At 33.9% G+C, this 22,500-nt stretch overlaps 1 protein-coding gene across 4 annotated transcripts in view; it reads left to right on the top strand.

The window, feature by feature from the left end:
• The window catches only part of LOC140672049 (uncharacterized), a 54,810-nt gene extending 32,708 nt beyond the window's left edge, over positions 1 to 22,102 (top strand). For all 4 annotated transcript variants that reach the window (XM_072903847.1, XM_072903846.1, XM_072903849.1 and 1 more), the window contains 5 exons: positions 1,642 to 3,437; positions 5,788 to 6,332; positions 8,657 to 8,979; positions 11,992 to 12,297; positions 20,800 to 22,102. In XM_072903847.1, the coding sequence (XP_072759948.1) occupies positions 3,259 to 3,437; positions 5,788 to 6,332; positions 8,657 to 8,979; positions 11,992 to 12,297; positions 20,800 to 21,267 (1,821 nt within the window). In that variant the 5' untranslated portion in view covers positions 1,642 to 3,258 and the 3' untranslated portion in view covers positions 21,268 to 22,102. The remainder of the gene's footprint in view (positions 1 to 1,641; positions 3,438 to 5,787; positions 6,333 to 8,656; positions 8,980 to 11,991; positions 12,298 to 20,799) is intronic.
• The last annotated feature ends 398 nt before the right edge of the window (positions 22,103 to 22,500 follow it).

The following is a 22,500-nucleotide window of genomic DNA, read 5'->3' as shown; positions in this document are numbered from 1 at the left end:
GACTTCATTCAATTAACATTTTCTAAATAAGACTTCATTCCATCACAAACAGGTTTCATAATAAATGGTTATTTAATTAACTTAAAACATTTTCTCTCGATATTTTTATTAAATGCAGCATGAATTATGTTAAAACTCATTACGGTATTCCCAAAAATTAGTTAAGTTAATAGAAACTTAAAAATTCCGAGAACCACACTAAAATAACGAATTCTGTGCGCATAAGCATAATTAAAGTAATTAAAAAAATTTGTTACCTTATGCAAATAAAGTACGACCAAACTCGTATATTCTTTAATGGTGGTATAATAATTTGCGGAAAAACGTTAAATACTCTACTAAAAAAAAAAAAAAAAAAAAACACAGCTGACACATTAATCACTCACCAATTATTTCATTGCCGTATTAAAAATTTAAACAAAACGCAAATACTCTATATATCATATAATAATATTTTTTAACGTAGAAACTGCTTCACAATCGACTTTAGCTACAATAACTGTTCAAATCGATGCATGTACTTACTTTATATTCATCGTTACTAAGTGATGCTTATATTATTCCAAATTATTCATTGCAGATATCCATTTTTCTATTCTCGTCCCATTTTCTCTCTCGCATAAAATCTTTCAATATCTTTCTCTCGTCCGTGAATTTTATACCATAAAGGGCACATGTTTTCAACAAAGGTATACGGAAATTTGCTAGGCATCTGTGATGCGCTGGCGAGATTATACACCGCAGTTGCGAGATCCGATGCATCATGCATGGACCATTTCTGTCACTATAGAGTGTCGCATCGCTAACGGCAAATATTTTATTCTACCAGGATGCGCGCACGTGTAGCAAGTATACAAGAAAACTGTTATAAAAGAAAAATGGATACTCCTTCCATTTTTGATAACTTTCTGTTTGAATTTACTTTTATTTTTCCACCTTCTTGTTTTACAGCGCTCGCTTTTAAGGAAATCGAAGACCGTATATCTTGAAACATTAATGTCAAACTTGTTCGGAACTTCATCGTTCTTGGCGTCGCTTTTTCTTTACAAAAAATTTTCAGAAAAGTCTATAATTATGAAAAAAATATACTTTGCATTAAAGAATAAACAGGCACAAATTAAATTTCATTTATGTATATGAGTAGATAATAAAACTTTCGTGTATATTTTAATTATTTTTTAATTATATTTTAATTATTTTCAAGTTAGATTTGTGCTCTAATATTATTTCAAAACGCAGTATTTAATTATAAAAAATTTAATTTAGTTGAAAACTATATGTGAGAAAAAGTATAGAAATAAATAAAGATAAAACTTTAGGCAAGGGAAAAATCCGCTTCAAATTCACCAAGATATCACTCACTAAGATGTTTTCTGATAGCGCTGAGACACTTTGCATACAGTAGGATTTTGCCATGATTGAGTTTTGGCGCTTATTTTACGAGAGACAGATATATCGTAAATTTATGCGAATCCCTCGACACATCCCACGTGGATTGCATCGCGCCGGGCGCGTAAAAACATTTCGCCTGGACGTGTGTATATATATATATATATATCTATATATACATATATATATATATATATATATATATATATCGAGAAAGAACGCGACTCGTACAGTGAATAATTCTGTTCGCAGGTCCAGCTCGGCTCGCGAGGAAGTGGGCCGGTCTGCCCCGAGGCTGTAGGCCAGTTCGCGTTTCGTATTCGAGGACCAGACGGAAAGAGATTTGTGAGAAAGAGACGCGAAAAAACAGACGAACGAGAGAGAAGGATGCGTATTTCGCTAGAGGGAAGAAAGTCAAAAAATCGTTAATCGACCTCGGGCGTTCTTGCAAGTGAAGAGAATCGAGAGATCGTTGTAGAGAGATCAATCGATCAATCTAAGCGGGCCACAAAGAAAATCGCATGAGACAATAATGAGACTTGTTTAGCACTGGCGATGTCGAAGATCGAGATTCAACAAGTGAAGAAACGAGGTTGAAAGAGATGAAAGGTTCAAGTAGAAAAGTGAATTAAGAATAAAATGTTCCTGCCGGCTGTTTCTCAGCGAAGAATTGCGAAGAAGTGCCCGTGTGGGAGAGAATAGCGGCTAGAAAATTAGACGACGGTCTGCCTCGAGGCAGGTTACGTTTCTGCCAGAGACCAGACGTGCGGAAAATCGTGAGGGAGAGAAAGGAAGGGCTAACCTCGTCAAGGACAAAGTGAAGTCAAAGCGAAGAAAAACGAGGGGTCGAGCGAGAGTAATCAGCACGCGTCGCTCTAATGGATACGATTATAAAATAAAGAGTCGATTTTTAAACTTTATCGTTAGGAAGGTATTCAACTGGTGTGTGCAAAGCAAAATTATTTCAACGTAATTTTGACATATCTTACATATGCATTCGATTTTTTATTGGAAATTTTTCCAATAAAAATAGACCGAGTTGAAGAATGAGAAAACAAATTGATTAAACACTTGTTAATTAATGTTACCTGTAGGATGCGAATGATCGAAGAATAATATTAACGAAGAAACCAAGATATTGATTCAAATGAGAATAGAATTAAATTACTATTTACTTAAGAGAAATCAATCCAACAGTGTTTACGATTAAAAAACCTTTTCTCGCAAAAAGAAACAAACGGATAATCTTGGAAACCATTGTTTTTTGAAAAAATCTGGGAGATCCGAAAAAATCTGTATCTGTGAAATTTTAATTAAAACCATTGAATTCAATCGGTGTCACAAATACACAATTTCTCTCTCGTAAAATATTTATATTTATTAAAATCGCTATACTTTTTACTATACGAAAAAGCCCATCAGAAAACATTGAAATCGATTTGATTGACGGAAACTTGCGATTGCGAAGGCAGCTAAAAGGCACACAGGTAAAGAGTCATCGTCGCGACAGACTCGCCCTCGAGTATGCCGTAAAAAGTATCAATTTGCGAGAGGTGGGGCGGCGACCCAGGGTTCACGAAGACGCGTGGCTGGCGGGTCAAAGATCGCATCGAGGACAGGGAGAAAGGATCGTGAAAGTTCCAAAGTAGCGGTGAAAGAAAAGCCGATCCGAGAAGTGGATGTGTGTTGAACGGTGCGTTCCGAAGAGCCGGGAAGCACGATAAAAGCAATTCTCGAGTGACGTTTTTAACCTAAACCCCCTTTCCCCCCCCCCCCCGCCGTCACGCGATAAGGGGAATAAATAAATACGAGTTCCGGGAGCCTATCAAAAACGATAGGCGTTAGAAAAATAAAACGTGAAAAAGGTGGATGAAGATGAGCAGGCAGACCGTATCACCTCCAGGCATCAATTCCTGCGAGAGGATCAGGCCGGAGCGACCCAGAAATACGATACAGAGACTCGTATGGGGTCCCGGCTCGCAGTTCCAGGTCGGCCATATCGGCATCCCAGAGGATGAGGGCTCAAATCCGCGGATGGCGTTGAGAAGGTACGTAGACTTTACGGAAGTTATTAAATTGCTCGAGTCGCACCACTGAGGCTTAGTATTTTAAAGTAACAATTCTCACGCCGCACCTATCGGAAGTAATAAAATCCGTATGCTATTATTTCATGAAAATGGATATCTACAAACTCTCGTAAAAATCTAGGGCGATTAAAATTCAGCAAGAAAAACGCATACAAAACTAATATATGAGTGTCGTTAAAACTTTGCTAAAAATGTGTTCATACAAAAAAAAAAAAAAAAAGAAAAGAAAAAATGACATCAGGCTAAAAAGAAAAGTTTGAGAACAGCTGCGCTTAAAATTTAGTTAAAATTTGTGTTTCTAATTAATCGCGTCTTGTGATTAATTACACAACTTTTATCGAAACAAGTTTTGAAAAGCGGAATGAAAATATTCACGTTTCTAGTTTCCTTCAGTTGCATGAAGAGCATGTTGTACCTTCTAATTACGCATAAAGGCAATGTATTGCAATTATAAAGCACGATGCTTTTATGCACCGTACAAGAAGAAGGATTATAACAAAGGATTTTGTGAAATGGTAATCACGGTTTATAATTACAATTACTTGGCACATATGTACATGACGCGTATAACAATCTCTCACATTATCTAATTATAATCACATTGTCTCTTCCTCCCTCGCGAGTCAAGAATCAGAGATAATTACTACCCTATACATCAGCCAGACAGCTGAAACGTGTAATAGATTTATTAATCTCTCAACGCACGATGCCCTATATCGAACTTTAATAGGACACCGCGAAAGAGAAGGGGAGTAATGTGATACTCAATTATATGAAAATAGCCGATAAAACTTGAAAATTATGTAGTGCAAAAAGTAACCGTGAAAATAATTCGCGTCTAATAAGAGAAGTATATGCGCGGGTTTACGAAGCCGTGCGATAAATCCGCTTAACGCCGTTTCCTAATAATAGGAATAATCCGATAATAAATCGTCGACAGACTTATTTGTCTGCGAGGCGAGATAAATTAATGCGTTCCCCGCCATCAACGCGACTTTTTAATAACGATAATTTCTGCTTATACGAAAATGATTGCTGTGCTTACGTAAGATTAGTGAGATACGTAATTAGCATTGACAGTAGCTCCAAGTATAGCCTGTTAATCCATGATCGCACATTATGCGTGTTATAATAAACATTAAATATTATTAATCATTAACCTTATTAATTATTTTATTAATATAACCTTATTAATTAAAGTAAAAATTTTATCCTTTTTTTATGTAACAAAATTTATAAACTTTTTTCAAACGCATTTAATCAGCTTTAATCCAGAATACAAAATATGCTTATTTTTTTATTATAATTAATATCTTTAAATATTTAAATAAATATTTTTGTAAATTATTGTAACTTTCGTTATGTGAAACATGTATATTACATTTTAACTGTATTGTAAAGTTTTATCTCTGATTTTGTATATGTAACAAATTCCATAAATTTGCTTCAAGTGCGATAACGATATCACAAGCGTATACAGCGTAATTACTTTTTATATTAATATCTTTATCAAATTTACAGATCACTATTGCTGCAACTTTAATTGCGCGCGATTTAATGTGTAAAACTGATTAATTTATATTTCCGAATATATTCAGGTGTTCAAATGTATAAGATGTTCAAATTGTATATAATTATATATTATCAGGCACAGAATATAATTTGATTTTCAATTTCGCTTTTCCGTTACATTACATAAAATATAATAGATGCAATATGAGATTAATCGCGTGAGAGATTATATAATTTTTTCGATTAAAGGTGAGTTAACTTAGGCATAATCATAATCCAAACTACTATTATCAGTGTGAATTATTAGCATACATGCCGATACCAGTATTTCCACAAATCTATACGCGAATTCATCGCACAATTAGCAATTCTACATTATCTTCATTACATCCAACAATCACTAACCCATAGCGTACGATGATGAATGGCACGTATTGTTCTCTCAATGAACATCTTCGTAATATGTTCGATAACGATAAATTGTTGGATCGAATTTGCCTTGTAATCTGTATTTTCACTACACATTTTACGATATACGTATGTTTGCTTATGCCTGCTGTATTCCTTAAAATGTAACGTATCTGATATTACATGAAACGATAAGCAGAAATATTAAGCGTAATTTGTTCGTTACTATATTCGATAAATATAAACATAAAAATACTGAGATTGAGTTCACATCCTAAAGTTAAATCTTGATTTTGCTCTCTTGACATTGTTCTGGTTTCTATAACTTAAAGTTCCGCCAACAAACTATCGCACACATGCTAACAGCATACGACTACGTCCCTTCTTTCAGACTGCTAAGATTGTACGAGGGTAGACAATACAGAGAAGCGGCCGGCTTCCTGCTGAAACTACCACATTACACCCTGAAAGCTGCCCTGACAGATATTCCGGTGGACCTGTTGATCGAGTCGCTGCCGCACAGCCTCATCTTGCTGGAGGCGCTCTATTCCCGGTTGGTGGAACTGAACGTCAGCGACACGAAGATCTTGCGGATCGAGCAAGTCCTCTGGAGGATAGTGCATCTAATATCGACCAATCAGGACCACTCCCGACCGCGGATCTGGTGCAAACTTCTCGTATCCTTGAATAGATTATCGCCTAACACAAAGAACACACTGGTATCAAGGAAACGCGCCCTAGAGAGAGCCGTTGAAGGACTCGGCAAGCATGGACTGGTGCCTTCTTCGCAAACGAACAACTCCGAGAACTCCATTACGCCGAATCTGGTACCTTTGCCGGTCGCGTTGAAAGAGGAACTCGAAACGCGAATGGAGACTTACAAATTAGCGTTACACAAGATCGAAAATTTTGGCAAGCACGCTGGAACCCATAAAGGTATGTAAAGATTCCTATTTTATTGTTTAAAAAAATTCACGTTATCTCCTGCACGTTGCAAATTAATATTTCAATAAAGAGTATTTTATTTTAATGAATATAGTGTCAAATATTTGAAAATCAAAAGGTTAAAAAAATGTTTCAAATAAAAGTTGTTTGATTTGAAGGGGGGAGGGGGAAGATAGAGATATTAATTACTTTGAGTGCAGGTGTCAAGGTAAAATGTAAAAGGTCAACTTAATTTTATTAAATGGAACCACCTTGATTTTTTTTTATATAAATCGATTACTTGCAATATTAAAATCGATATAAAAAGTTATAGTAATATAATGGTAAAAAATTGAATAGTTTCAGATATTTCATAATTTATGTAAAATTATATTAAATTACAAATCAAGGTAGTTCCATTAAAAAAAAAAAATTAAATTAACCTTTACTTGATCTTGACGCCTACACTTAAAAGTAAATTAATAATAATCCCTATGTTTTTTCCCCTCTCGAACCAAACAACTTTTGTCTGAAACAAGGGAGCTTTTTTCTAAAACTTTTTGATTTTTATATTCGACTATATTAATTAAAATAAAATACCCTGTATAGTAATCTCTTGTAACGTTATATATTTATAAATTTGTAAATATTCAAATCATCGTCTTGATTTTTAAAAGCTTCAAATTAGCATGTATTATATGAATTTTTTAGCAATATACATACGTAGATAAACTAACGATCATGAATCAAAATATCAATAATTGACAGTGATGATGGATATCCATTTATCCTTTGATTAATTTATTCGAAAAAGGAGAATTAATTGCAGGATAACGCTAAACTGACGTTACAACATTTTGCAATTATCATTACATTATTTCGTAAATCCACTCGGAAATTCGACATTATATAATGACATGTTGACGAAATTTTCGCACTAGAAAATTGCAACACGAATTTAGCCCAAGTTATCTAGTGCAATTTGCGTTCATCGGCGCATATCGCGACGATACACATTAAAGTATGCAATTATCATCTACTGGCCCGATGGGATTAATTCGCGCCACTAACTTTGTCGGAATAAAATTGCACGGTTGTTCCATCACCGCGCATATATACATATAATACATATAATACATCTGGAGCATCGCAGAACCGTGAAGTATCGGATTTTAACGGGCGCCGCGTTTACGTTTACAAATGCAAATTAACTAATGTCGGCAGGCCGCGCGTTAAGGCATTTACATACGTAAGAGACTATGCCACTTTCTCGTTCGTGTATCTATTCAAGACACGCGTTATCATCGATGTATTATCGTGGAGAAAGGTGCTAGAGAGATGAGACACAGAGAACGTGTCGATCAATGAGCGATGTCGCTCGTAAATACTGGTAAATGTCAACGGAAATGTTACTTTCACAAGTGTCAATCCCGTGGAAACAAGATTTAAAATATACGAATAGCTATATTTTTTTCAGAAACAGTCAAGTTATACGTATGTTTCTTCTAAATTGTAATTTTAAACGCATGCATTTTTGCGCATAAATTGCGTATCTTTTAAACGTCATCTTGTAATTGTCAGCGAAACATATTTCAATTATGAAACTCTCTTTTTCCTTGGATTTTTAATATAATTTTTAATATAAAAATTAATTTTTAATATAATTAGCACAAATTTCTATTAGTATAACAGCAGCTTTAATATAATAATAATTATATAGTTTATGTATTATAATATAATTATTATAATATTGTATTATAATATTGTATTATATGATACAGTATAATATAATTTTTTAATATAATTAACACTTCTATTAGTATAATTAGCAGTAATAATACCATTATGTAGGTAACTAATTTGCTCAATCATTAGCGATAATTAACAATATCTTTTGTCAAGAAATAGAGATTGTCTCAGGATTTTATTCACTCCCTTAGATGAAGAAAAGCATAATGAGTATCTCATATTATGATATAATGGGAACAGACCGAACTATAACTTATTGGAGCGTGAACCCGAGGCAATTTATGCTACGCGCGCGAGAGTACGGAAACGACGCATAATTTAATCCCGTTTCATTATAAAGAGGAAAGTATGACATATTTCGCTGTGATGTCAGACACTCCCGGCGATTTCGTGCCGGATATCGGCCCGACTATCTGCGTAACTCGAGGCGCCGTAAAAAGACAGCAGCGGACGCCACTAATAATCGTCTCGCGCGCCGCTCTCATCGGTTCCGCTCTAATAATAAAAAATAATAATAAAACTCCCGAAGAGAGAGAGAGAGAGAGAGAGAAAGAGAGAAGCTCCGATCTTTTCTTACGCTTTTGTAGCGGATCAAGGTGTACAGGCAGCCTCGCATCAGCGACAGCTTTCCCTGAAATACAGCGAGATCCAGCAACGGCTGATCGATAATCAGAGCCTACTCAACACCTTGGAGAAAGCGGGCGGACCGTGCAGCTTGGAGAATCTACTGGCGGAGTTGAAGCGTCGGGTCGAGCAGGACAAGGAGGCGCTCCGACAATGGACGGCTTTGCGGAAATCGACCTTCGCATCGTCGACGAACGCGAAGAACCCGCCCCTCGCCGCCAAGTTGCTGCAATTTTCGAGGGGCTGCGCGTTCGCCCTGCAGTTTATGAGCGAGGATAATCCGCAGGTAAGCGAGAAGCGTCCCGTTTCTCCGTCTAAATGCTCCCGATATTTAATCTTCGAAAATACGCGCAATTTTCCTTTCATCTCCCGCATATTTAGCGGAGAAAAATAAAGAAAATGAAATAAAGAAGTATGTAAATAAAATAATAATTAAAGATTAAAAAAAAAATTAATAAAATGTAACGAAAAGGTCAGCTAATAAATATAACAAATTAAGTGATTAAAAAAACAATTAAAAATCCACTTGAAAAATAATAAAAACCAAGGTCAGATTGCGCTCGATTTGTTTTAAACAGCTTAGAAAAGTTTTCAAATATTGATCACAAATATGAATAATAATATTAATCATAAATGATGCAAGTGATTGGACTTCAAGTAGCTCAGGAAATACAAGCTTTTCGCAGGCTCGCTATTCCAACAATATCCGTGTAAGATAAAAGTCGCTAATTAATGTTACCTATCCGCGAAACGATTTACGCTTCGCGCGACCTTTAAGGCGGGAAAGATTTGACATAGAAACGGCAGTTCACGGTAGATCTGGAACAATGATCGCGTGCGATCGCGATTTATTTTTCGTGCCCCTGCGTGAGAAATTCATACGGTCGGCGGCAACAATTAAGAATAAGGTGAAGGACCTGCGCGAGAGAGCACACGATCCCTAACCCGAGACCATATCATGACACAACACGTGCAACTGACAATGAGCGTATTCTCGTGGGACTTGCGGCGACTGATGCGTCCAAGAAGATCCACACAACGTCAAAAGGCACTATGTGTAACCACCGTGAAATCCCATAAGGGTCCTATGGCGATCCTAAATTACACGAGTTTACTCTTGTCGCTGCTTAAACTCGGTTGCTCTTGACTAGGTTGACATGCAGATCTCCAGAAATAAATATTTCGCGTGCGATTAATAAATAAACGAAATGCGATTATCAAATCAAGATTAAATTGAAATGAGCACGACATCAAAACGATAGCGTGTATTTACGTTCGCGTTAGCAGAGAGCGGAAATATGGAGATTCTATCAGTCTAGCGAATTAGTTGCATCGAATATATATATATATATAATATCAAAATTGCTAAAGCTTTAGTCAGAATAAAATTAAACATTTTATATACAAACATATATTAAATAGTCATGCATACCAAATAGCTATGCAGTCGCGTATGTGGATCGTTAATCCAGGCTATTCATAATATATCATAATTGTAACGAGAAATATAGACTAAAGCTATACATCGCAACATATGCACAAAGATAAATATATATAAATCAAATAATTTCTTAATCGAATAAAAACAAGCGCATTAACTGAGCGACCAGTTTTATCATAAATTTCGCCTGATAATTCGCGTATTCATAATTCATGACCGAAATGTAATTATAGAGTTTCGAGTAACATTGTTCCATCGAATTTATCGATAAAATCGATATACACGATATTCATGAACAATATTTTAGAACGCGTGCGAATGTTAATACGATTGCTACGATTAATATTGCGCTCGAATATTTAATATAACCGAGTCATAAATTATCACCATCGGGAGAACGACGTTGCATGCGCGGTAAATATTTTACACGTCTAACTGCTACTGTTATCGCACAGAGTTGGTGGCGCAATGAAAATTTTACATCGATCCAGCCGACTGGTACACGCGCGACTTTTACAGAACATTTTGGCAGGAACGACAGATGCGCGCGAGATGCAACGACGGACACAATCGAGATGACACGGAATGTCCATCAGTGAGAAGGATAGCAATTTCTATTTAATCGGACAATACAAACGGCAAAATCAGTTTGCTTTCTCTGCTTTTGACCGACGTCATTCGCTTCAATGAGGAAAATAATCGTATCTAGCTCGGTCGATTTGGCTTTTGCCACGACAGAGAAACTCTCTAAAGTGTTTTAGAGTAAACTCGCAAACGTAATCGTCTTTTCGTCCGCGAAATTCAGTCGAATTTCCGCTGATGTTCGCGTGATGTATTTAAACCATTTCTCGCTAATGAACAAACATGCGGTGACAAAGTTTTTAGAAATCGTTTGTATTACTCTCGTCCAATTGAAGGGAAAAATACACGGATAATTATCTCCCTTACTCTCACCAGAGCTTCAAACGACCGAAAATGACGGCTGTTGAAATATAAAAAGAGCGGAAAGTGGCAAATTGTTATATAACAGAATGGGAAAACTCGCTTCGACATACCGAAACGCGTTAATTGCTCTCCATTGAGTGCGTTTTAATTGGAAGTCCAGAATCGACTCGCAAATCCCAATAGGACAAGAGGATAGAAAAACGTGTTGCGTAGTAGTTTCTCTTTTCATAATACGCGACATACATTTTATTATCACAAATGAAGTAAAAACATTATCTTTTTCCTTGTTTTTTCCCTAAATGTGTAAATATTTTATACGAAAGATTAAAATGTAGTGTAATGTGTAATATTTAATGTGTAAATATTTTGAATTAATTAATTCTTATCTCCGGATACACTCACTTAGATTTTTTCAAGACAGACAAAACGATGCCAATCTCTCTTTTTATTTTTTTTTATTTCTATCTCATGTTAAATTGTAAAATCTCGCACACAGTCATATTTATTCTAGCTTATTACAATATTCTCTAACCATTTGCAACTTCTCCGATTTTTCCATAGACTTATACAGAAACTCTGTATGCGTATAGTGCATAATTAAAAAAAGATAAAAATATTTTATTATAAAAAATACTTAAATTTTGAATTACAAAATATAAACCTAAAACCAATACAAAATTTCAACAAATACAATAATGTCGGATAGTAAAAAAATAAAAGAACATGTCCCCTCTCCCCCAGAGTATTTGATCAATATAGATGATTACTACAAAAAATGCTCGAATATTAATTATCAAAAAAAAACACAAAAAATGTACATTTTTTTAATATCTCTATATAAAAAAAAACTTTTGTATTTGAATAGTATACTGAAATCCTATACTATTATCATCATAAGCTATCTCTATACAGATATTTCATCTCGAGGACCTAGGTGACGACTACGAGGAAGAATCTAGCAGCGCCGGTTACCACACGGACGAGAGTTGCAGCCCAACTCCGGAGCCCGTCGTAACTGGCAGCAACTGTGAAGTTCTAAGCGTGGAGGAGAATTGCACGGATTTAACCTCAGCGGACATTACTGTGGAGCGACTCGCCGAGAAGTACGGTGCTCTTTACGCCCAGGCCAATCTGCATACCCTGGATGCATTAGACGCATTGGAGTCACTCAAGGACGCTCCCGACTTAAAAGCAAAGATTCTCTATTCGGTGGTAGTGGTGAGTGCAACTTTAAATCAAGTAACTGCAATCAAAGATGTTTCTTCGCTCGCTAAAGTACCATACTTGAAATCTCGTATATGTATATATGTATGTATAATTGCATGTCTGATACTATTATAGTTTTAATATATAAACGAAAAATATATCGTAATATCATAAAACCATAAAAAACAAAATTTAAATTTATTTAATTAAAATAATAATAATAAAATAAATAATAATAAGTAAAAATATTTTAAATAAAAATTTAAATTGTGTACTAAGCAAATCTCTTCATTAGATAGTATAAAAATGATCGTGAATAACAAAGTCAAATGTCAAATCGTATATTACAATATATATACCGGAAATCAAAATATGTCTTTTTCTCATCGATCAATTTTGCATGACAGACGGTGCGCGACTTTCGCAGGGTGAAAATGGTCAGACGTAACAAAAGGCGCAACGATTGCGGATCATACGAATAGCATACTCGATCATTCATAGAAAATGCGTTATTAGATTTCACGTGAAATTATATTATGCTTATATCCATTATACAATATGTCGTAGTCCTGCTTCGCACATAAATTATTAACGGATTAAAAAAATTTTCCAAAAAAGGTTTCAACTATTTATATATGTGTCACATTTCGTTAACCATCTGGTTTAATGTCTGACTTTGTTAGTATCTTGTCAATAATCGTATGAAATATATATTCTATGATCGTATAAAAATATATACTCTAAAAATGGATTAAATATACATGAATGTCGCTTATAAAATCAGTTGCATTTTATATATTAGCACGAACAAATATCTATGTCAGAATGTTATTTTACATCGCGATTAAAATAAGCATTTTTTATCATTTATAATTTATATCCACAATGCGTTCCTATCGAATTAATTATATTTACTCAACTAATTAATTATGTTACTCAACTATTCACTCAGCGATCATACATTAACAAGATATTGACAAAGCCAGATTGACATGAAACCAGATGGTAACGAAACATTTTGACATACATATAAATAGTTGAAGCCTTTTTTGGGAATCTTTTTAATTCAGATTCCGTTAATAATCCATATACGAAGCAGGACAACGACATATTGTATAATGAATATTCGCACGATAATTTCTTTAAATTCTATTTTTTTTAATTTCGATTATTAAATGAACAATGTCAAAAAATGGATTCCCCTCTTTTCTATTTATAGATGCACAAAACATTTTTTTGTATTTTTTCTTGTCATTTTATACATAAATTAAACAGCGAATAGCAAATTTCAACTATTCCATGATTACAATGAAAGAGAAAAAAAGAAATGATTCCCTCGCTTTAATTGTTAATAAATGTAATCTAATATCTCTTTAACGCTTGCCATTTATATCAAAATTAATAAATTGTATAATTGTACAATTGTTCGTTTAATTTGCCACACAGCAAATATACATATAATTAATGACAAATTTGCATTCTCTCTTATACATCAGTCTTATTTTTACATTTTGACTTAAAATCGAATTTTGCACAAATCTCATTTTTGTAATAAATAAGATAACATGGATCAAGAATCAATGACAAAAAAATTCGTAAAAATTGAACATTAGAAACCAACTTAATGTATGCGCAATTAAACTAACGTAAGTCTGAGCTAATGTACGGATCACAAGGAATTATACCTATATATACGTTATCACGAGCAAACACAGATCATGTTAAAGGTGTCAGATATATAATTGATATCGAGATATTGGATTACACCTTGTGCGAATAATTCCTGGCAAAACAAATAGTAATTACATCAAAGAGATTAAGTCACCCAATGGTTAACCAGAAAATCTCTCGATGTGTTAACATTTTTTCTGTGAATATTTTTTAAGCCAGCCGTATTCACGCTCTTTCATTAAAAACGCAAATTTTTATATTTTAAAATCTCGTTTAGACATGGATTATATAAACAAAGCATAAATGTATTTATTATTTATAACATAAATATGTTTATTCGAGTGTAAATATTGGAAATTAAATAAAATTAATATAAAATATATCTTTCTTATTTTTTGTAAAAGCTTGTTACTCTCTTTATAAATTCGGTCATTCTGAATATAAACATACGTTTCTCTGAAAATAAAGTCGCATTAGTTTCGCGTGTCAACAAGAATGATCGAACGAGTTACTGTCGTATGAACTCCAAGCTCATTTTCGCGTGACATTGCTTCATGACATTAACTGTTACCTCCCCAAGTCGCTATGGAAACTAAGTACTATCGTATGAGCATTGAATGCTCATGATATCACACAATAGTGATAAGTGATTATTATCATTGTGATTAGTACGCAAATGTTTAAATATACAGTATATAATAATGAGACAAATTTAATAATCTTTCTGTATACATACGAGAAGAAATTCTTAAATGTAATCAGAGAGATGCCTCTCGAGATGCAAAAAGAAAAAGAAATGAAGCAAAGCGTAAAGCTTACGGTCATGTTCGTGAGCTTGAAAAAGCGTCGGTCATGTATCACAAAAAAGAGAGAGAGAGAGAGAGAGAGAAACTCGAAATTTAATGGAGGACATTCGACCGAGAGTGTGGTATGTCGACACTTGTTCTCCACTTGCACTCCCGCGCCGGATAATGTGAAAGGACGTTACAAACGATCCTACCGTATAACGTGCACTCCACGTGTGGTTTACATGTCCCGTAATCATGCTTTGAAACTCGTGTTATACAGAAGATCTCTATCGTACTCTCCTTCCAGTCGGACATTCCCAAAATAATCCAAAGTCAATCCACATCATCTTCTTTTTAACGAAATTTAACTAAAAATCCTCTCTTTTCTACAATCTTTAAATTATCCATATTAAATATTTTGATGAGTAAGTTTATATAAAAAAAAAAAAAATATCAAAGTTTGCTTAATTAAAGTTCATATAAAGTGAACAATAAGATTTCGTTATCTACTTTTCAAGTTTAATTCACGGCAAGACCTTCATTTTCAGTGGCTTATAAAAATTCAAACACTCTGGATTCTGTAGGTTTTCATAATAAAAAAGATTGCTATCAAATTCATCAAAACGTATGTGAATAAATAAAAATACCAAGTGCGAATAAAATGTGCTTCCATACATTTCTCAAAAATGGAGAATGCACAGAGTAAAAAAGAGGAGAATAAAAGCTTTATTTAATTTCAGATATCATGACAAATGTGATTCAAAGAGACGAGAAATTGCACAAGGAAACAGTGAATCAATAGATATCATATATTTAAAGGATTCTTAAATTTATAGATTTTTTTTGTACCTAACACTGTGCTGACAAGTAATAAGTTCTTTTTTACTGCCAGTTTGAACAGGTACAAAGTAAACTTCTTCATTGCAAGTGAAGCATAAAGCGATCCATTTCGCGTTCGCGTCGTCTCGTTGATCCAAATAATTTCATTACAGCGTAAAACTCAATTTTACGATCAACGAAGTCTTTGAACAAAAACTTACAAAGTTGTACACAATATACTCTTTAAAAATTTAAAAGCAATTATTATATTACAAGTATAAAATTTCAGCTAATCACTTTAAAATACGTTAATAATTATTATTATCTTTTGAAATCTTTTAATTAAACAATAAATGTTCTTTGCATTAATAATCGAGTTCCATAGATATAATTGCATGCGCAGACATAATTCTATGCATAGATATAATTCCATGTGCAGACATAATAGCCCCGTATGATTACATGCAGTAAACGCTCATATAGGCGAAAGAAAAATCGGAATTTATTTGCAAGATACGAATCGGCATTAAAAGCGAACAATATCTTCATTAGCAACGAGTGCAATAGAGTGCTTTAAAATTACGTTTGTGTGTTTCCGGGAAAATTGCGTTATTTAAAACAAAACGTGCATCTCGCAAATTAGCGTATGCGACAATTTATTTGAAGAACATTGGATCCCAATACTTTTTAATTAACAAATTAGTCAAAAGAAGGGATGAAAAACGAGAGACGAAGAAAAATAAGAGAAAGCGGGTGAAAGAGATATCTTTTTACGAGACAGCTAATCATAAATTTTGAATAGAGCATCAACGATGTTTGTATATACACATAAATGCTGTAAGATTATTTTTACTACCACCACGCACCTGTCTCTCGCCCGATCGATGGACCATTAACGTCAAAGCCGTCAGGGGGGAGGGGGGGGAAAGAGCAAAGGGATGATCTGTGGTGGTGCGAAAGAGGGGCCGGAGAGCGCACTTTTGCGATAGAGTATACTCGGCAAGCGACAGAGAAAGAGAGAGAAAGAAAAGAGGGATGAGAGGGAAGAAACGAGAGAAAAAGAGGGAGAGAGAGAGAGAGAGAGATACTAGTCCGTCAGTCTGAGGCTATTAGGTACTTTGCATATATACACGGATACATACAGATGCCTTTCACATGGATATCTGGGAAATCGATGAACTAAAATAAATATCCACGAAGAAAGCGATACACACACACACACATATATATATATATATATATATATATATGCGCGCGCGCACAAACCTGAACTATCTTTCTTCGGTGTCTTTCTCTCTCTCTCTCTCTCTCTTTCTCTCGCGTGTTTATGTCATCTTGTGTACAATGGGCTGCTGTCACTTGGTCGATAACCCGGCTGAGACAATTCGCAAAATATACTACTATCTTTCTCGAGAGATATGCAACGTAATTTTGATGACGATGTCAGAATTGGCGTTACAGAACTCCCGTTCATGCGTCATTTTCAGACGAGCTGCGACAGCTAATTCCGTTGCAGATGGTGGATTTCAATCTACAATGCGATTTACACTTCAGCCCGAAATAACTTGATGTATGCACGAATATCTCTCTCAAGCGAGGATCACCAAGACGACGAAGTAGCATAAGGAACGAGCGAGGTGAAATATTGACAGCCGTTGATCGATATTTTAAAGGCCTGAAATCCGATAAAACCCTCCTCGCCGTTTACTGCTAACGTACCGAATAAAGTGCGAAAGGCAATCGTTTTCTTAAATAACGTAAACGGAAATCTAATTCGCTATTCAACCGTTTTTCGTTTCACATACAAATGCGATGAAATAAATACGACCGAGGAATTTCTTTGCTACTTGTGCGTTTTCCTCTTATTTTACGAGCAAGTTTTCACCCCCGTGAATATTTTAAATATATTCGTAGATAAAGATATTAACTGATAAATATTTATCAATTTGATGATGATAATTCCTAATACTTTCTTAAAATGATCGTCAATTACACTTACAATATCAATCGTCATTTTATTTATAAAAAAATGAGATAAGAAATAACTTATCTAAACCAATTCTCTTCTCAAACAAAATTATTTTCCCTCCCAAAAAAAGAAAAAATAAATATGAATTAGTGTCAGAAAAAAATACATGTTACATATGAAGCTCGTGTATATAATTACTCTTCTATAAAAAATTTAAAGCGCTATAAGTACTCATGAATTAATGTTTATATTGCAACCGTAAATAAAATTTATCTTAGAGCAATCAATTGTCAATTAATTAATAATAAAACAAATTATTAATAATGAGCTCACGCGGTGTTAAATCTTCTTATCTTAACTTACGATGAATTAATTAAGTCGAATTCTGCCGAAGAGATTCAATTAATATGAATGCATTAATTATCATTTTCCTTTGAGCCAACTTCGAACGATCATGGCGTATCTATATAACTTATCGCCCTGCAATTAATATGTTGTATAGCGAGAAGCTGACTTTTTTTCACGCGCGAGAAGCGCGTGATAAAATAGATACTGCAACGAAGGCGATTTTTTTTCGCTCTTTCTTATACGCCCAGACACGTTATACAGAGTGTCCCAGAAATATTAACGTTCTTTATGTCTGTAAATACGAGGAGAAAGCTTAAAAGAGTACCGATTGTGCTTATTTGATGACGAATAACAATCTTTCGCGTTTCAGAAACAATAACATTGGCGGATTTATTAGGATTCAATTTAATATGTGTTTTGCGCGCGATATAGGTGATAGCTCTCGCTTCTATATAGTATATTCAGTCACGTGGAGAGAGCAAGTTCTAACTCTAACTTCTAACTCAATCACGTAGATTGAAGGTATTGCGTGTACCAGCAGTTCCGTAACTTTCGACATTCTTGATACTGATATAAATCAAAAGTTACTATAGCTATTTCTATAAATAACTGGCTAGCTTTACTAACTTAAATGCCCCTTTATGGAAATCGATAATTGATGTCAACCTCGCAATATAATAATAATATATTTGATTGTAACTTCTTCAAATACCTAACTTAAATGTAATGAAAATTATTGCACGGTTCCGTTAGAATATTATTATTATTTATCATAATATAATAATATTATATATTATATTATATTATAATATATAATATTATATATTATATTATATTATAATATATAATATTATATATTATATTATATTATAATATATAATATTATATATTATATTATAGTATATATAATATTATTATATTATGACAAATAATGATATTATAGATTATTATACATATATTATATGATAAATAATAATATTACATATTATTATATTATGATCCTTATATTTTTGTGTCAAAAAGTCGCGAGATTCTCGTAAATCAATCTCAAAGATGTCAATTTCTTTTAAACAATAGAGAATACTAAGTTACGCAAAAATTATGCGCTTGCATTGTGCGTTGTCGCAGTAACACAGTGACTCGTTAAGCTTTGGCTCGTTTTTTCCGATTCATTATGCATAAAATAGCTGATTAGCATGACGAACGGGTGAAAACGTATGAGTTGTAATACGACAGCGCGAACTTTCGCACTTTCTTGTAACGGTACCGGATGAACAGTTATAGTCGCGCTCTGTTCACGATGAGCCGCCGTTCGTTTAAAAGCGGTAATTCATCAACAATGCTCGTACATTACCATTGTGTAAATCCAGTGGAGAAGATCCCTTCTCGTGCGACATGATCCCGCGAAATTCGCGGCAATTACGCGATAACCAGAATAATGCGGAAGAAGTATGCTCGCATGTCGGCTAATTAAAACGACCCGGCATTCTAACGCGGTGACTTCAATGCTGCCCCCGATTTCATAGAGATTACGATCGACGTATTCTCCATAAAATAAGCATAATAAGCAGAACATGTTAACGATATAATCTCTATAATCTATTATGTATTCATAGCTGATTCGTGATTATAAATATATGTTCGATACTTGGGATACAAAATCGATTATCAATCAGATTTAATTTTCATATTAACGGTATTCGAGAAAATAATCATCGTATTGGAATTATATAAAATACGTGATCATCCAATATAAGTATAATAATTGAAACAGAAATTCAATTTTTCTAGTAAATACTTTTAGATATGTTTGATTTTATACACACATGATTCTACTTTTGCAAAGGATATAAAAAATTATTTCTGAAATACTATTTGATATCATTTAAAAGTGATAGTGTTATATATTGTATTAAATAAAATGCTACTGCTATATTAATTTATAATATATTATAATACATACATAATATAGTATAGTAATTTATCTATTATGTATTCATAGATGATTCGCGATTATAAATACATTCCATAAATATGTTCGTTATTTTATATGTAAAACTGAATTATGAAATGTAATTTTCATATTAATGGTATTTGAGAGAAAAAATTTGAGAGATTATTGGAATTTTATATAAAATTAACGTGATTATCCAATATAAGTAATAAATAATTGAAATAGAAATTCAATTTTTGTAGCAAATATTTTTAGATATGTTTGATTTTATGATATATCATTATATTTTTTGCAAAGGATAAAAAAATTATTTTGAATTCCATGAAAATAATTAATCGCGAAATATTATCTGACATATCATTTAAAAATCATAATGTCATATATTTTATTGGGCAAAATTCTACTGTTATAGTATTATAGTAATTTACTACTGCTGCAAGTTTTTTATTCTAATAATCAGTAATAATGATTTACTCGATAAAATGTAAAAAACATTCTTCTTAATGATATGTATGTACATGTGTATATCTCCAACTTTGTAAACTAATATTTATCAAATATGATTCTGTCAATCAGATACCTATATCGGAATATCATAAATCTGTCGCATAAAAAACTATTCAATCGTTTGTAGCAATCAGAATATAAAATAAATTTGCGTCAACGTCAATCATGAATCAGCAAATGTGTTATAAAACCTATTTCACTTTAATCTCTATCCAACATCCGTTCATGATAATGCCACTACGCCATACGCGAAACGTATGCCTTTTCCTTATTCACAATTCCACTCATCTTGAATATTCTAAGCATTCGTGGAAGAAAAGCTCGCAGCATATCGTCGAGCAAAATTTACGCGCGTAATTTACGACGCGTTTCTAACAGCATGCATATTTCAATAGAATTGAAAGTTATTATACGTTACCGGTTGCAGCTTCCGTTAACCGTCCGTATCCCATCCGTAGCTCTCGTGGCGTTTAGCTGGCATGGTCCAGACATCGAGGCGCCTGGAGGCCTTGAAGATCCTGAACGGCGCGGCCGCATCGCAGACGTCGGCGACAACGCCGGAGCTTGAGGAATGCATAAAACGGCAACTGGCCACTTCCGGAGCGCAGACCGGTTCCCGCGAGGTCGCCGAGCAGGTGGTCAGCCAGCTGGAGAGGACACTGTACGACTTTCCGTGTCTGCGTGGCTGTGCCGAGGTCAAGAGTTACGCCACCGCGTGCTCCACTTTGGCCTGGGCGTGCCTGGCACGTTCCACGCCGTTGGTGCTCGACGTGGCACAGGGTCTGGAATTTCGCCGAGAGGTCCACGTGAGGCATCACGCTTCCCCGAATCCGCACGGGATCAGGATCAGATCGGTCCTGTGGCCGGGACTTCGGGAGGGCTGTCAAGGTCCCTGCCTTCACAGGGCCGTCGTGATGACCTGCTGAAGCACTTGTGGCATTTCTGTAACAAGTAAAGAATGGATTTATGCAGAATCGTCCCTTTAAATGTTAATTGATCTTGATGAAAAAGTATACGTGAAATACTTCCTTAGAAGAGAGAGATGTATCTACAAGCTCTAATGAATGATTGACACCATCAAATAATAATACACAATAATTTTCTATAATAATTTAATTATTACTTTGCATAAAATAAATAACTGAATTATAAATTCCTATTTAATAGTCTGAAGAAAATTTATTCCTTTTAAAACACAATTCGTTTCTCGCGAGATTATTCTGCCGATATCGAACAAAAATCTTGATAAAAAAATTATAGATTTCCATCATTACAAAATTTAATACAAATGATTGAAGATTTGTGCAATTACACCATTTATGAGATATAAACAAATATTTTTAAATTTGGCGACAAAAAGATATAAATAGATGAAAACAGACTACTTCATATGGGATGCTGCATCACAGATCCAATTTCGTGCGTGCTCATGAAATGCATTCCACATCGTTGACACTTGATGCAGCACCCGGACCTTAAATTTCAGAAATGTATCTCGCGCGTGTTGCTCGTAATTCCATTGACCGCATAATCAAGAATTCAGGGTAGTATTACATGGTGTCTTTAAGTACTGTATACGCCTGCATTCTTGTTTTACCCGAGACAAAAAAGAGATCGATACAAATGATGTCAATATAAAAAGTGATGGATGCAAACAGATTTTGCGGTATGCAATAAAAGATTATTCTTTAATCAAATAAAGAAAAGAATGCATATTTATATTATATTTGCTAAGAGGAGAGAAGTAACTAAGATAACTTGTTTATTATTTTCTATCATAATTAATACGTAATTATATAATAGAAAATAATATATATATATATATATATATATATATATATATATTATAAACATTCAAATTGCTATCTACATAAAAAAAACAAAAGATTTTCTAAGTCCTTTTTATTACAAGACAGTTAAGTGTCTTCAAATTGCTGTACCTGCAAAAATATTTATCTCTTTGACTTAATACAATTAATGTTTTAGCAAGAAAAATTATTTAATTATTTATTTGTAAATTCTTGAGTTTAAGCAGATTGTACAGATTCAACTTTTGTTAAAAATATGATCATATAACAAAGATTATTATATAATGATAAGATATAAGAGAAACAATTAAAAAAATTGTTTTATAATTCTCTGATAATAAGAAATAACAT

The sequence above is a fragment of the Anoplolepis gracilipes genome, chromosome 12, assembly GCF_047496725.1.
Source record: "Anoplolepis gracilipes chromosome 12, ASM4749672v1, whole genome shotgun sequence".
NCBI lineage: Eukaryota > Metazoa > Arthropoda > Insecta > Hymenoptera > Formicidae > Anoplolepis > Anoplolepis gracilipes.
Note: the sequence above shows the minus strand (reverse complement) of the source record. Positions and strands in the feature narration are given on the sequence as shown.